Source organism: Ursus maritimus, unplaced genomic scaffold (genome assembly GCF_017311325.1).
Source record: "Ursus maritimus isolate PB19 unplaced genomic scaffold, ASM1731132v1 scaffold_13, whole genome shotgun sequence".
NCBI classification, from domain to species: domain Eukaryota; kingdom Metazoa; phylum Chordata; class Mammalia; order Carnivora; family Ursidae; genus Ursus; species Ursus maritimus.
In genome coordinates this window covers 44,561,467-44,576,612 of record NW_024423675.1, presented here as the reverse complement: position 1 = coordinate 44,576,612, position 15,146 = coordinate 44,561,467, and the positions used below count along the sequence as shown (strand labels likewise).

Sequence of the window (15,146 nt, the reverse complement as noted above, 5' to 3'; positions counted from 1 at the left end):
ATAGCTCCAGACTCGGCGGGATGGGCGGGTACGTAAGCTGATAAGACTATGAAGTGAGGCACGGTACAAGGTACAACGAAGGTGGAGCCCAGGAGGAAGTGGCCCCCTCTGCCTAGGAGGGTCAGGGACGGGCGCCTGGGTTGCGCATACGCATTCAAACGCAGTGCAGCATTGACCCACGGGTACAACGTGAACACCCATCTCAAACTGCTTGAAACTTAAATATGGACTGTTGACAATCAGACCATTATCCGACAGCAAGGATTAAATATTTAGCTGGTTTGCGCGGATTAAAACGTGCACCCGGTGAGGCACTCAAGAAGAACCACATTTAGCGGGAGAGGCTCCAGGAAGCGGGAAATGAGGCAGTGGGGAGGCGAGGAGGCGCGCGTGGCTGCAACGGGGCCCCCGGGCCCCCGGCTCCCCGGCTCCCTTTCCTGGCCGGGCGCCGGGCCCCAGCGGCTCCAGGCCCGGGGCAGGCGGGTTAGGCTCGCCCACGCCCCGTGTAACCCGAGCCCGGCCCCGCCTCTCCCCGCGCGCACCCGGGCCGGCCGGGCAGGTCGGGGCGGCGCGCCGTGAGTCACCGGACTCTAGGTGGGGCCCCGGCGCCCCGAGCCGCGTCCTCCCGGGAGCCGCCTCCCCGCGGCCTCTTCCCTTTTGTCGCGCTGCCCGCGCTGGCGGGCCATTCTCCACGGCGTCCGAGCCCCGCGCGCTCCTCTCCTCCGCGCCGCCACCGTCGAGATGCTGCGCTGCGGCCTGGCCTGCGAGCGCTGCAGGTGGATCCTGCCCCTGCTGCTGCTCAGCGCCATCGCCTTCGACATCATCGCGCTGGCCGGTCGCGGCTGGCTGCAGTCGAGCGACCACATCCAGACGTCCTCGCTGTGGTGGCGATGCTTCCATGAGGGCGGCGGCAGCGGGTCCTATGAGGATGGCTGTCAGAGCCTCATGGACTATGGTGAGTGCCGCCACCTCCGGGAAGCCCTCCGGGGTGCGGCTGGGCGTGCGCGGCCTTCGGAAACCGCCCTAAGTGAAGGGACCGAACTGGGGCAGAGGTAGTGAGTGATAGGGGGAAAAAAAGTCTGTTTAGAGCTTAGATTTAGGCATCGGACTTGAACAAAAGAAAGCAGTAGCAGCTTTGAGTGGCCAAAATCAGGCCCAACACTGGACGAAAATGGCCCTAGTTTAAACTCTGTTTCGTGTAGGGTTTGTTGGTTACATGCAAAAGGGGATTTTCAGTCCCCGAAAAGGTTTAGATGAGGAAATATAATGAACAAAGTGTATTTTCTTGGAGACCTACTGAAATCTTTTACCATTACACCTCGTCCTGTGACTCTTGGTAAGATTAAAATATAAGTATTGAAATAGGTGCCTTCCCCAAGGTTGGTGTATTCGTTTAACTGGAACTAAGTGAAAGCAACTCTTCTTCCATTGAAAAAGCCCTTTCTGTCAAAGGGTTAGCAATTATGATTTCAATAGGGACTGCAGTATTTTTAAGCAGCAGGCTACTTCTTGATAGCTTTTGTTTTAGGGGGTGTCTTTTTGACTTAAGTCCAGCATTGTTTAGAAAACTTACTTATTTTAATCTGATTTGAAATCTACACAGCAAACACATCTTTTACATCAGGAAAATAAAGCAGAGTCGACAACTCTAATATACTGCAGATGGAGTCTTTTATTTTTCCAGCATGGAGGGAGCCTGGGTGTTTTACTTAATATGCAGGGACTGGAGAGGAGCACAGTCCTGAATGCTGCTACCGCCTGCTTAGGGTAGTGGAGAAGAACAGCTGGGATCTATTTTGATTAGCAGTGTGTGCCTGGGGTGCGGGAGAGAAGGGTTTAAGTATGACCATAATCCGAAACCTAAAGCTAACTGCTACCGAATGAGGCCTTAGCAACTGAGTTTAATAGTTTTAAACTCAGAAAGAAGGCTACCCTGCCTTTTCTCATTCCCTGCTAGGACCATTGACTTGATTCTTTACTCCGAAGTGGCCCATGGCTTCCAAGCACACTGTTTATTTGTGGCTCTGGGGGCCCCTATCCCGAGCTTGGTGCTGTATCTTATCTACTGTGGAATTGTTTGGAAGTTCCCACCATGAGCTTTCCCGCAAAGGGAGGCATGGTCCTTATTAGCAGCTAATAAAATGTGAAGACTGCATGGAATTCCTGCTTTCCTTAAAGTCTGTGTTTTTCCTCTTTTAAACAGAGCGCCTGCCAGCGTTTCTATTATCTCAGATCTTAGGTTTTAAACGGGAATTATTTGAAGTAATGTAACTGTATCTTTTAGTGAAAATGCATTGGAGCTCAGCCTCTTGTAGGGGAACTTAATAGGACTGCTTAAACAGGTGTGTCTTTAAACAGACTTGATAATCATACTCAGAACAAAGCCTAGTACGGACCCAAAGAGTACTCTGCAGTCCCCTGCATGTGAAGTCAGGTTAGCGCACCTCGGGAAGAGAGGTGCTGGTAGAACCAGCAACAGTATGCTGGGACATGATCTGGCCTGCAAGGCTCTGCTGTGACTACAGCCCTCTTGTGAAACTCACACAATGCAGTTTTTATTTTTCTTAACTTGCAAGATGAGCTCACCTTCGTAGGGTGTGGTGCCTCCAGCCTCAGAATGATATAGTGTTTTGTATATGGAAGGGAATAAGCAGGTTTTGTGGGTTTAATTTTTTAATTAGAAGTCTAAAGCACTAACTCTTTTAATTGTAAAGACAACACTGACCCAGTGTATAAACTATGTTTCAAGTTGATGTAGAAATTTGTCTTTGGTAAAGTTCATTTTTCCAAGTAAAAAAAAATCGGTTACTACCTTTACGATGCAGCAAGACTGATTTTCATAAGAGGGTGGTGGCTTTAACATCCCAATTAAGTTACGCCTATGACCTTTGCAAAGATAAGTAAGTGCCAATAATGTGTTAGATGCAGCTTTTGCGCAAGACCTAGAATCAAATCATGAATCCAGATCCGCTGTCACTAGGTGTCCATGGGAAGAAGAATACAGATGTTGAACTCCCCAAAGAGAGGTCCAGCTCGGGCTCCTGTGCTCAGAGATGAGTTGGAGAGTTTATTATACTTTCACTTCATTTTCTGCCATGGACTGTTGGCTAGTTTTGCTTCACAAATATTGAAATTGTGGATTCCTACACTGTAGCTCAATTTTCTAGGCATCTCTAACTCTGGAGATTTTCAGATAACCTCAGTAAGGCTTTGCAGAAAACAGTATGTTCACAGGAGATTTCTATAAAACGTAGTAAGCACACACTCCCACATATGTATAAACACAACAAGGAGTAAGGTGGTGGATGGCTCTAATTAAAATGATAATGCAGAGCATTGAGTGTGTATATACACTTTTTAAAAAATTCTTGGTATGTACTAGAGTGTAAACGTTGTGATTTACATTGTAACTATTAAGAAAGTATACCTTTTTATTACAAAGTGCTTGACCATCTCTTTCTATTAATTAATATTCATAACATTAATATGTTCATTTTGATATTAAAAACAGATTATTCCTGGCAAGTCTTGGCAATAATGCTAATAATAGAGACGTTTGTATAAAGGGAAATAGTTCCTTCGAAGTATGTAAAATACAGAACATTATATTCCCCATGGTTATTGAGTTTTTTAAAGAATTTCAGGTTGCTATATCACCTCATTTTTCTCATAAATGAACTCAATTATACACTGAATATTTGTTTTTACATGATATTAACAACTAAAGAAATACCCAGCTTCACAAATACTCTAATTTTTAAACAAAATCATGAGCATACAGAGCATGGAGAGAATCTCACATTTCTATTTGTCCAAACAGGAAAAGAACATTGAAATGATCGGTCACATTTCACCTATAAGTAAAATGCAACATGGAATTTGCATGCGTGTCCACGCACACTGTTTTTGTGCTGCCAGCACCCTTTCTTCCCCAGTTTTAAGGAAAAAATATATTAGGAGGATATTTTAAATATCAATGATACAGATTTCAAATCCCAAGCAGGCTCCTACTTGTCAGGGTGGAGACTGATGGTGATGAGTTTATGCGCCAAGAATGGCAGTGGGACTCAGTGTGGCCAAGTCAGAGTGCCTGCTTCAGCCCCGAGCTCAGAAGTACACAGCTTCAGCTTTACCAGATGCCTTTGATCACCACACAGTGCATTGAATGTGTTGTTTTTTGGTTTTTGGTTTTTGTTTGTTTTTTACGTGAAATCAGTCTCGGATAAGTCCAGGAATCAGAGTATTATATGAAATATTTTTAGATCATTTGGCCCTATGGTTCTTAAATGTACAGGAAATGAGAGAAGTACAAAGTGAATAGGTTTACATTAGGCTAAATGAGGCTTTTTGAGGCCCTTTGGCAGGGAGGCAGGGCGAGGTATTGAAATGTTATTATTTTATGAAATTAGGCATTCGTGGATAGACTATTCTTTGTGGGTGCGTGTTCATGGTTTTATACAGCAAAATAAAAAGTTGGCCACTCAATTGATTTTCATAATTAAAAATATATGTGTGTGTGTGTATGGATTTGTAAAATCCAGACGTGTGGGAACCAGTGACTGGCCCACTGGCTGCACTTAGCAGGAACGTCCTGGAAGCCTCCCTCCCTTTTAAGTGACCTGACTTGTTTTCTCCCTGCTAGCGGACACACGCTCCCAGGCTATAATAGAAGGGTGTAAGAGTGCACCTGTTCAAGCTTTCACCAAAGCCTGTGCTCATCAGCACCTCCCGTGACGAGCTAAGCCTCTTCCCTTTGTTCCGCAACTTAATTCAGTTCCCTGGACGCTGCTGTTTGTCTAAAACTACTTGTCTTACGCTGATGGAGCTCAAGTGTGCTTCCACGTAAATGCTACTTCCCAGCCCTCTTCATCTGACACACTTTCGAGGGTCTGTGAGGATAGCTCCCCGATTCCCTGCTAGTTATCATGTCTACGTTCAGGGTACAAATCTCCACTTTCACATCTTCCTGGGTAGCACGGTTTCCCCACTGAGACTTTAAAAGAAGACCATGAAGAGGTAACGTATCGTGGTTCTATAAAAACCCAGCAGTAAGTAGTTCTCATCAGGCTCAGTTTCAGGAGAGAACGCAGAGCATGTCAAGAATCTCACACCGACTGGATGCCATCCCACGTGACCCTGACCTTGCTTTACTGCCTTCTAAAGCTTCTTCAAAATTGCTTCTTCTGATGTAGATTTTTTTGCAGGCCTGTAACAAGTGGTCCTCTAGATTTTTGCTACTCAATGTGTCCATACCAGCGGCATCTGCATTGTCTGGAAGGTTATTGGACACTCAGTGTCTCAGGTCCCACCTACTGAAGCAAAACCTGAAGTTTCACAAGATCCCCAGGTGATTTGTAAGCACTTTCTGGTTTCAGGGGCTCTGGCCCGTGTTCCTGCAGATTACCTCCTCATTGACACGCCCCAGTCTTTTTGAATATATATTCCACCCATGTGTATCTTTATTTGTAGATAGGATCTTCTTAATTTTTTCACTTATGATTTTATCCAGTTTTCAGTTCTATGACATAGAGAGTCTGTTTGACATAAAGAACCCTATACAAACAGTAGGAGATCTGACAAAATCTCAGATTTACTAGGTAGGGCCTTCGTACTATTAATAGACGAATCTGTTATTCTGGAAAGGGACCCTACTCGAATTGGGTGGCAGGTTGGTGTCTGCTGGGCACTGAGTAAGGGGCTAGGCCAGACTGGTGCCCATGTGTAAAACTACTGAAGAATGCAGCAAATCTCTTAAAAGAAAAACTAACTTTGGAGGAACAGTCAGTCACAGTCTGCAAACATTACCCACAATACTAAACATATTAGTAGTGCTCTCGTCTTACAAAGTTTTTTTTTTTTTCCCCCCACAAGCTTCAGTTTGTTATGGTTTCTCACTTGGCATTCAAGGTATTTATTTAGTTCTACTCTCTATCTATTTATGTATTTTGCTCCTTTCTTAGTCAGTTGACCTTACTGGTCTTTTCCTAGCTGTATTTGCCTTGTAACATTGTATTTTCACAAGCCATCACTGGAAAAAAGATACAGCATTTTTTCTGATACAAAAACTTAAAAGCATTTCCTAGGAAAAACTCAGAATTTCATTAGTGACCATTAGTGTTGATTTATAGTTGAATCTTTGCAAACGTTGGCAAAATTAGGTAAGCTGTTCTTCATCCAAATGGATCTTTAATGAATCTTATTCACAAGTGGATTTGTAAGGCTGCTGGTTTCTTTGATAATAGGAACTTCTCCAAGTGGCACTTAGAAATAAATTTAGGACATAACAGATCATCTATAGCACCAGATTCATCTTCCCTTAAGAAGACAGAACAAAGAGAATCCATTCCTGCACAGAAGCACGGCATCTGTTTACCCGGAGTACTGTATGATTTGTGGTCTTGGTTCAGAGAGTGCTAATTGACAACGAGAATCCTCCCTGCTCTCTATCACAGGCCACAATTAGGAAAGACACCATAGTTTTGAGCATAAAATAATAATGGAGGACAGACTTGTCTTCACAATAAAGATGGACATTCTGCCTTTGAAGTGCCAAGGACCATCTATCTGTTCAGTCATGGAAGAAGTAGTAGGATACGTTTTTCAAAAGTTGATGTTTTTCTATTGGGGTTGGTAGATATGGTATAATTTAGACCATGGTATAATATAAACATATAAATAGTTCCCAAGAGGTTTGGATAAATTTGCAGTTATTAGGCTCATTCTGGGTAATTAGGTGAGACCCAAGGTACTTGGGGTACAGATTTATCTTATTTTCAAAAGGTATGTTGTGGAGATTTGCCACGTTGTAAGTCTACATGACTGTCGGTCCCCTTCTTGGGCAGAATATTGGGCTGGGCTGACCCTGCTCAGACCTGGGAGGGGCCATCTCATGGTTTTATAGCAACATAGTCATTGATATGAGAAGGCAGGTTGTCTCACTGGTCATTCATCAGCCACATCTTCAAGACCGTGCCCAAATTTGGGTCTTCAGTGGTAGTTAAGTGATTCAGCGTGGGTGTTTCCATGCCTTAGGAGCAGGCTACATGCGTTCTACTTCCAGAGAAGCATTTCTCAAGACAAAATGCCACTTAATTTGCCATTTTGATTTTCCTTAGACTCAGCATTTTAAGTAAACAAGCCACGACTGAATTATTTCACATAACATAGGCCAAGTGCTTAAAATGGGCTATGTTTATATTTGCACTCACCTGTTGACTTCAGGTTGGGTGAACTGGCTTCCTATTTTCTTAATTTCTTTCAAGTCCTTAAAGCTCAGTGCAAATTACACCTCAGCTATCATGTGAGAGGAAGTAGTAATAGCAAAAATCTATGTTCATCTTCCCCAAAGAAATAGGAATAATTATTGATGTTCCTCTTCATAGCTCCATCATACGTGACTCATTTCACTACACTTTTAAAACCTTAATCTGTGACTGTCGAAGTTTGGTTATCAAACTATGTTCCTTGTTAGGAAGTTTGATTGTTATGATTGAAAATTCACACTCTGCCCTGCAGTTTCCCCTACGTTTGCATTCCTCTGTTCCTCTGCATGCTTCCGTAGGTAGGTCTCCTTTTATTGCAGTTTCTAACCTGTGAACTCAAAAGGAAAAACCAGTATCTGCTTCTTTGAATTTAATAATTGGATTTAATTGAATGTAATGATTGGCAGTAGCCATAAAAATCTACAGAAATGTGGCTGTCATTGACAGTGGGTCCCATCCTGAAAATTTTATGCTCTTGTTTTTAGCAGTTGCATCTGTTTTCAGAAGGAGATTAATCATCTCTCTTAGTTCTCAAACTTGAGCATGGATGTAAGAAATGTCAGTAAGGCGCAGATTCCTGGGTCCTACCTCTTGAGCTCTGATTCAGTGGGTCGGGAAGGAACCACAGGAATCTATATTTTTAATAAGCACCACTGATGATTTTGACACCGTGGCCTATGGGCTAGGCTCTGAGATGATCTGATTAACGTTCTTCTTTCCAAAGCAGGGTCCTGCTTCTCTGACAAGTTCCCTTACTTGAAGGACAGGGCAAAAGGGAGAATGTTTCACATTCTGGCTTTATTCATTTCTGTTTTAAAATAAAACATTTTTATTTTATCTTGCCCCTAAGGTCTCTTATTGATCTCCAGAAACCGCAAAAAGATCTGGAGGAAAGTAATGAAAATTATAAATATCAAATCAGGCCCCCTCATGCACTCTCAGCCTTGTCCTGCAGCGATACCAAGGGATAATTTGTGGGGAAACATGGTATTTCTGAAGCATATAAAAATGTGGCTTTTCCTTAATAACCTATCCTGCCCCAGTCATTCATAAACCTAGAGGAAGATCTGGGAGGAGCTTGGGGATTGGAGAAAGCAACAGGGGAACTTAGTTCAGGTTTGTCTATAACAGATGAAGATGTAAACATTCGGTGGGTAACTGAGGAACAACGATGTGATGGTGCAGAACTGTGCAAATATAGGAAGAAAACGGAAAAACTCGAGGTCCAGGAGAAAAGTCATAGGTATACACGAGGAACTTCTTGAATGGTGAAGGCTGGAGAATTCCTAGCTCCCTGACTTTTCGCACAAGGGCTGTCATCCTCACAATCATCTTGAAAAAAGGCATTTTTCACCCCAGTTAGCAGCTGTGCAGACGATGGTGGCTAACTGGTGGCAGAGGCAGGGTAGAAATGAGGTCCAGCCAGCTTCAGAGGCCCAGCGGCCTCTGCTCTCCGATATCTTTTACTTGGACCAGTCAAATGACCTATCCAGAAGGGAGGATACAGTTGTCAGCCGAGCTGTGTTTGAGAAGGAGTAAAACCAGCGTGGATGTGCACATGACTCTCTTTTTCGAGTGCAATACAGAGGAATAGGTCAAGAGCACATGTTTGTTCATCAAGGAATGAATGAATGGATAAAAAAAAAGTGGGAGATCCGTACAACGGAATATTTTTTGGCCGTAAAAAGTGATGGAGTGCTGGTACCTGCCAATACGGATGAGCCTGGAAGCCATTGTGCTAGGGGAAAGGAGACACTCACAAAAGCCACGTGGTAGGGATCCCATTTATAGGAAATGTCCAAAATACGCAAATTGGTAGAGATGGAAACTAGATTAATGGTTGCTGGAAGCTGGAGGAAAGGGAGAATGGCGAGTGACCGCTAATGGATGGGGGGCTTCTTTTGGGGGTGATGAAGATTTTGGAATTGTAAGTGGTGATGGTAGCACCATCCTGTGAATATAGTAGAGACCCCTGAATTGTACACTTTGAAAGAGTGAATTTTATGTAAATTACATATCTGAGAAGAATCATGTTTTGGATTTAGCCAGGCTGGAAATCAAAGTTTGCCTGAACCACCTATCAGCTGTGTGGCTACAGACAGGTCACTTGAACTTTCAAAGCCTTAGTATATCCTCATTTCTAAAGAAATGATGATAAAGATTTTTTTATTTTTAAGTAATCTGTACGCCTCTCGTTGAACTTACAACCCTGAGATCAAAAGTCCCATGCTTCACCAACTGAGCCAGCCCGGCGTACCGCTTAAGAAATGATGATAGTATGAACCTTTAAAAGGTATTGTAGGGACATCTTGGTGACTCAGTTGGTTAAGCCTTGGACCCTTGATTTAGGCTAGGTCATGATCTCAGGGTCGTGAGATTGAGCCTTGAGTCAGGCTCCACCGTGGGCGTGGGACCTGCTTAAGATTCTCTTTCCCGAGGGGATCCCTCCTACATTGTTGGTGGGAATGCAAGTTGGTACAGCCACTCTGGAAAACAGTGTGGAGGTCCCTTAAAAAGTTAAAAATTGAGCTACCCTATGATCCAGCCATTGCACTACTGGGTGTTTACCCCAAAGATACAGACGTAGTGAAGAGAAGGGCCATATGCACCCCAATGTTCATAGCAGCAATGTCCACAATAGCTAAATCGTGGAAGGAGCCGAGATGCCCTTCAACAGATGACTGGATTAAGAAGTTGTGGTCCATATATACAATGGAATATTACTCAGCTATCAGAAAGAACGAGTTCTCAACATTTGCTACAACATGGACGGCACTGGAGGAGATAATGCTAAGTTAAATAAGTCAAGCAGAGAAAGACAACTATCATATGATTTCTCTCATCTATGGAACATAAGAACTAGAATGATCAGTAGGGGAAGAAAGGGATAAAGAAAGGGGGGGTAATCAGAAGGGGGAATGAAACATGAGAGACTATGGACTATGAGAAACAAACTGAGGGCTACAGAGGGGAGAGGGGTGGGGGAATGGGATAGGCCGGTGATGGGTAATAAGGAGGGCACATATTGCATGGTGCACTGGGTGTTATACACAACTAATGAATCATCGAGCCTTACGTCGGAAACCGGGGATGTACTGTATGGTGACTAACATAATATAATAAAAAATCATTATAAAAAAAAAAAAAAAGATTCTCTTTCCCGTTCTCCATCTGCTCCTCCCCCGCCTCCCTCTCTTAAAAAAAAAAAAAAAAAAAAAGGACATTAAAATTTATTGTGAAGATTTAGTGAACTAATGCATGTCAAGTTCTTAGCACAGCGCCTGGCACAGAGCAATTACATCATCAATGTTAGTTATGCCCTCTAGAAAGCAGGTTGTATTGGAAGAGATTTTTGAAATCAGTGCAGGTTGCACAACGGGAATTATTGACTGGAATTGTTAGCCTGGGTATCATGGCTGTCCCTATTTCCACAGTCTCAAAGTAGGACAACACAGGGCTGGAAGTGCCATTCGGATTTTCAAACCCAGAACTCAATTTTCACTTCATCCTGATTGCTTTTAAGGCCCATATCCATCATTAAGAGCTCTTGTGCTATAAAGTCTGTATACTTCAGAAGTTAAAATTTAGACAAACAATGGGATATGTTTGTACCCAAACTTGTTATAAAAAATCAAAGCTTCTTTATAATTAAGTTGTTTTAGTGCACCTCTCTGCCTAATCCTAAGTACATTTTCAATGATTGCTTTGGCACAGAATCAAACATTAATACGAAACACAGATCTTTTTAAAGGTATTTGAACCATTTCCTAAAGCGATAATAACTTAATTGTTCAATACCAAAAGTGTGGTTTATTTTGGTTGTGTTACATTAGAACTTGAGTGAACCTTTTATTTTATTTTTTAAAAGACTTTATTTCTTTATTTGAGAGAGTGCAAGGGGGTGAGAGCAAGAGAGAGCATGAGCAGGGGGAGGGAGAGAGGGAGAGAACCTTTTAAATATACCTATTTATATGGCCTCTTTATTACATGAGGAACAGTTGAATGAATTTTACCATTCATTTCAGAGACAGAAACTCTTGCCCCAAGTCAGAGGGGAGTAGGCATTACTACAAGCACTATGTCAGTGCCCTCCAAATGAATTGCCTATTCCTCCCTTGAGATGTGGAGATGCTTAAGTACTGTCAAAAAGACTATCCTTCCACCCAAATATAAGTAGTAAAAAATAAAAAAACCTCCTATTGATACTTTGACAGGTGATTTTAAAATTTGGTACATGTGTCTTATTAATTTCTTTTCTCTTACAGCGTGGGGAAGGGCAGCAGCCGCCATGCTTTTCTGCGGCTTTATCATCCTGGTGATCTGTTTCATCCTGTCCTTCTTTGCCCTCTGCGGACCCCAGATGCTTGTCTTTCTGAGAGTGATTGGAGGCCTCCTGGCCCTGGCTGGTAAGACTAAGTCAGCGGTTCTTCATTCGTACCTTCAGTAGACATCACGACAGTACTGTCCAATCCACACTCCTTGACAATTACACTTCCAGATCTGTTGTCAAAAATGTGTCACCACAGGAAGAAGGAACGAAGGCACACACTTTAAGGTCTAGGTCCCTTTCGTCCTGTGTCTCAGATGGTACCTCACGTTCCCCGTCCATGTTGCATGCTGCTGTCTCTTGCAGGTGACCCTATGTCCAGCGACACCCCTACTTTGGGGGACCGGGGCTGACACAGGGCTGATTCAGTGCACTGTTTCCATAGCAGTCCCAGTGCTGGCCTCCTATGAGCCCCTTGCTGAGGGTGCTGGACTGTCCCTGAGCCATTTTACTTATGGAAGGAATGTTACAATCGCATGACATGGCGGGCCATAGAAAGGTTTTCTGCAGTGGAACAGGAGACCCTAGGAGGGGCCAGGTCTGGACCTGCCTTTTTGTATCATAGAGCTGATTCTGCGGGATGGGAGACTGTGATGCAGGTGGGTGTGGTCAGAGTGAACATTTATGAATGGAATACACCAACTAGGAATCTAGGAGCACAGCCGGCTGGCACCGCTAGGTGTAGACTAATGTACTTAATAGTACAGAGTGAAAATGTGTTCCTACCCTATGACTTGGCAACAGACATGGGAAATATTATGTGAAAAGAATGCAGAACAGAACAGAACATGTATATGCTCATTATAGCTTCATGGAGTTATGCATGTTCGTTGAAAAAGAATACAAAAGTCCATTTAATCAAGTTCTTATTTTCTTAAGTTGCTTAAAATGTTAATATGGTTAATAGTAATTATAATAAGGTGACTCTTATGCCGAAGAGTTTAGAAGTCTTCTTGACCTGTGTTTTCTTTCTTGTATCCTCCTTACACTTCCCCATGGCAGGATGACTACTCCCCTCCTGTGTTTCTGTTCCCCCTGCCTGGAATGCTGTTCCCTCTGACCTCCATCTCTCCATTTCTATTTGTTCCTTAGATTTCTGCTTCTCTGCAGACTTTTCTGGTGCTTCTCTACGCTGATCATTCACATCATTGGCTTGTTGTTTCATTTAGTTATTTATTGAATGAATATTTCAATGGTGTGCTGTTAAACACCAATACTGTCAAATCTATGTGCGTGTGTGCACACACACGGTGTGTATGTGTGTGCGTGCGTGCACACTGTGTGTATGTGTATATATTATTTTTGCTAACCCTGAAAATATTAACTGTGTTTGGCACAGGAAATACCAAGATGAAAAGATACCCTTCTGTACCACCCTGCTTTTGACTGTGCACCACGGTTTTGCACTTTTTACTTTAGTAGATGCAATGCTTACACAGGTCCTAAGGAGGGATTCTCTAATTGCTTTCTGTCTGTATTTTGTATATTCAGCATTCTGCTCAGTGCAGGTCTCCCTGACATACAAGAGTCAATAACTTGTTTTGGCTCATGATGGCTAGATCCCTCCAGTCCCTTTCATCCAGGGAGTGGATTTAACACTTACTTAAAGGCAAAAGTCAGTTGTGGAAGAGGGATTTAATCTGTTGTTCCCATGCATTCATTCATGTGTCCATATTCATTTTGGGATGTTTTTCTTCCCTTTAGCCATATTCCAGATCATCTCCCTGGTAATTTACCCTGTGAAGTACACCCAGACCTTCGACCTTCACGCCAACCCCGCTGTCACTTACATCTATAACTGGGCCTACGGTTTCGGGTGGGCGGCCACGATCATCCTGATCGGCTGCGCCTTCTTCTTCTGTTGCCTTCCCAACTATGAAGATGACCTTTTGGGCAATGCCAAGCCCAGGTACTTCTACACATCCGCCTAAGGTGGGGAGTGAGCAGAAGATCGCTGCTGCCAAGATGGATCCCAGAGCAAGAAACGGTCTTCTCCAGCATCCTTTGAACCCATTTTGTGGGCAGTGTTCATATCATTAAACCAGTCAATGCTAAAATAATTTGGGAGAAAGTATTTTTTAAATGGTGTTATAGTTTCATATTCATCTTTTATATATGTTTTATAAACAAAACTTATTCTTTTAATTAATGACCTATAATATGCTAATATTCCCTTATATCTATCCATACCATTTATACAACATTTGTAAAAGAATGTGAATATGAAACTTAACCACTGTATAAGGCAAAATGAGAAGGCTTCAAAGATTGGACTGGCATGATTGAGTTTCTGGTTTCCCCAGATGGAATGGACTGGGTCTATTAAGAGCCAATGAGAAGAGAGAGATTATTAGTAAAAATTGCCAGTGACCAAATATTCTAAAAGAAATGCAAAAAGTAAATATTTTCCAAGCCTTCACCTATTTAAAGAAGTGAAATAGTTTCCTAAATGCATATTGTTTGTGAGAATTTCTAACTAACATCCTAAGCGATTTTTTTTGCAAAGCTTCATCTTAACTTGATATGGCATCTAGGAAAGTACTCTTTCATAGCCAAAGCCTGATGCAGTAGTAAGGCCTCCTCATTTAGTGAAATGTTAACATGAAATTTTTTCTTTTAAAGCGGTTTATAGGGTTGGGGTGTGGGAAAATGCTGTATTAATAAATCTGTACTCTTTTGTGTCTATATGTTCAGGAACACAGTAGATGGATTGAAAGAAGAGCTGGGTCTAATTCGTCACGCTTATAGGCATGAATCGGTGGGTTAGTAAAGCATTAGGAGTGCCATTCCTCTCACAAAGTGACATTAAAACAGCCGAAGGAGAGGAAGTGGCTGGAATTGTTCGTCTCTGGTTGACTGGGCTCTAATCATATAGACACAACTTCTGGTAGATTGCAATTGTAAGCAACACCTTACATGTAGTTACAAACCTGGTCTTCCTTGGAAAAAGAGATATAAAATATCTGATATAAGACCTACGACAGGAGAATTCAGGGATGTGAGATTTCTCTGAACGGCAAATAGAGGATATATTGCATTGACTCTGATTTTTTTTTTTTTTACCATTTGTACTTAACGTTATGAAAACCAGTTCATTTTATAGATCAAATTATTATTTTGTAAGTTGCAGAACAAGCAATTGCAGTTTTCACTATGAATTTTCCCCAATAAACCAGGTGTTCTAATCTTGTTTCTAGTTTGTAGTTTTTGGTCTTGCTTTTTCTCCTTTTTCAACTCTCGGGAAGGGACCTTTTAAAAGACGCTTTGAGGGGGCAAAATAATAAGAACATTGGGTAAAATGAAAAGTAGCCTTTTCTTAGTTTGAAGGGTCTTACTTATTTTAGGTTTCCAATAACAATGTTTGAAGGGACTTTCATGGATTCGGGTAGTCTGCTCCCTGGACTTCTTCCTCATGACCGGTACCCGGCACACAGACCCGTACAGCCTCTATCCCATGCTGCCATCAGAGGGAAATGGACTAAGAGACCTCTCATAGGTCCAGATGCCAGGGACCATTGCGTGGTTTAGCTGAAGGTTCATTCTTCTCCCATCTTCCT

The 15,146-nt window shown here is 42.6% G+C and overlaps 1 protein-coding gene across 1 annotated transcript; it reads left to right on the top strand.

Moving 5' to 3' along the window:
* The first annotated feature begins 661 nt into the window (after positions 1-661).
* On the top strand, positions 662-14,918 carry LOC103663366 (p53 apoptosis effector related to PMP22). Its single transcript, XM_008691053.2, has 3 exons — positions 662-955; positions 11,528-11,668; positions 13,294-14,918. The coding sequence occupies exons 1-3, from the start codon at positions 742-744 to the stop codon at positions 13,518-13,520; spliced, it is 582 nt and encodes a 193-aa protein (XP_008689275.2). The 5' UTR covers positions 662-741; the 3' UTR covers positions 13,521-14,918.
* The last annotated feature ends 228 nt before the right edge of the window (positions 14,919-15,146 follow it).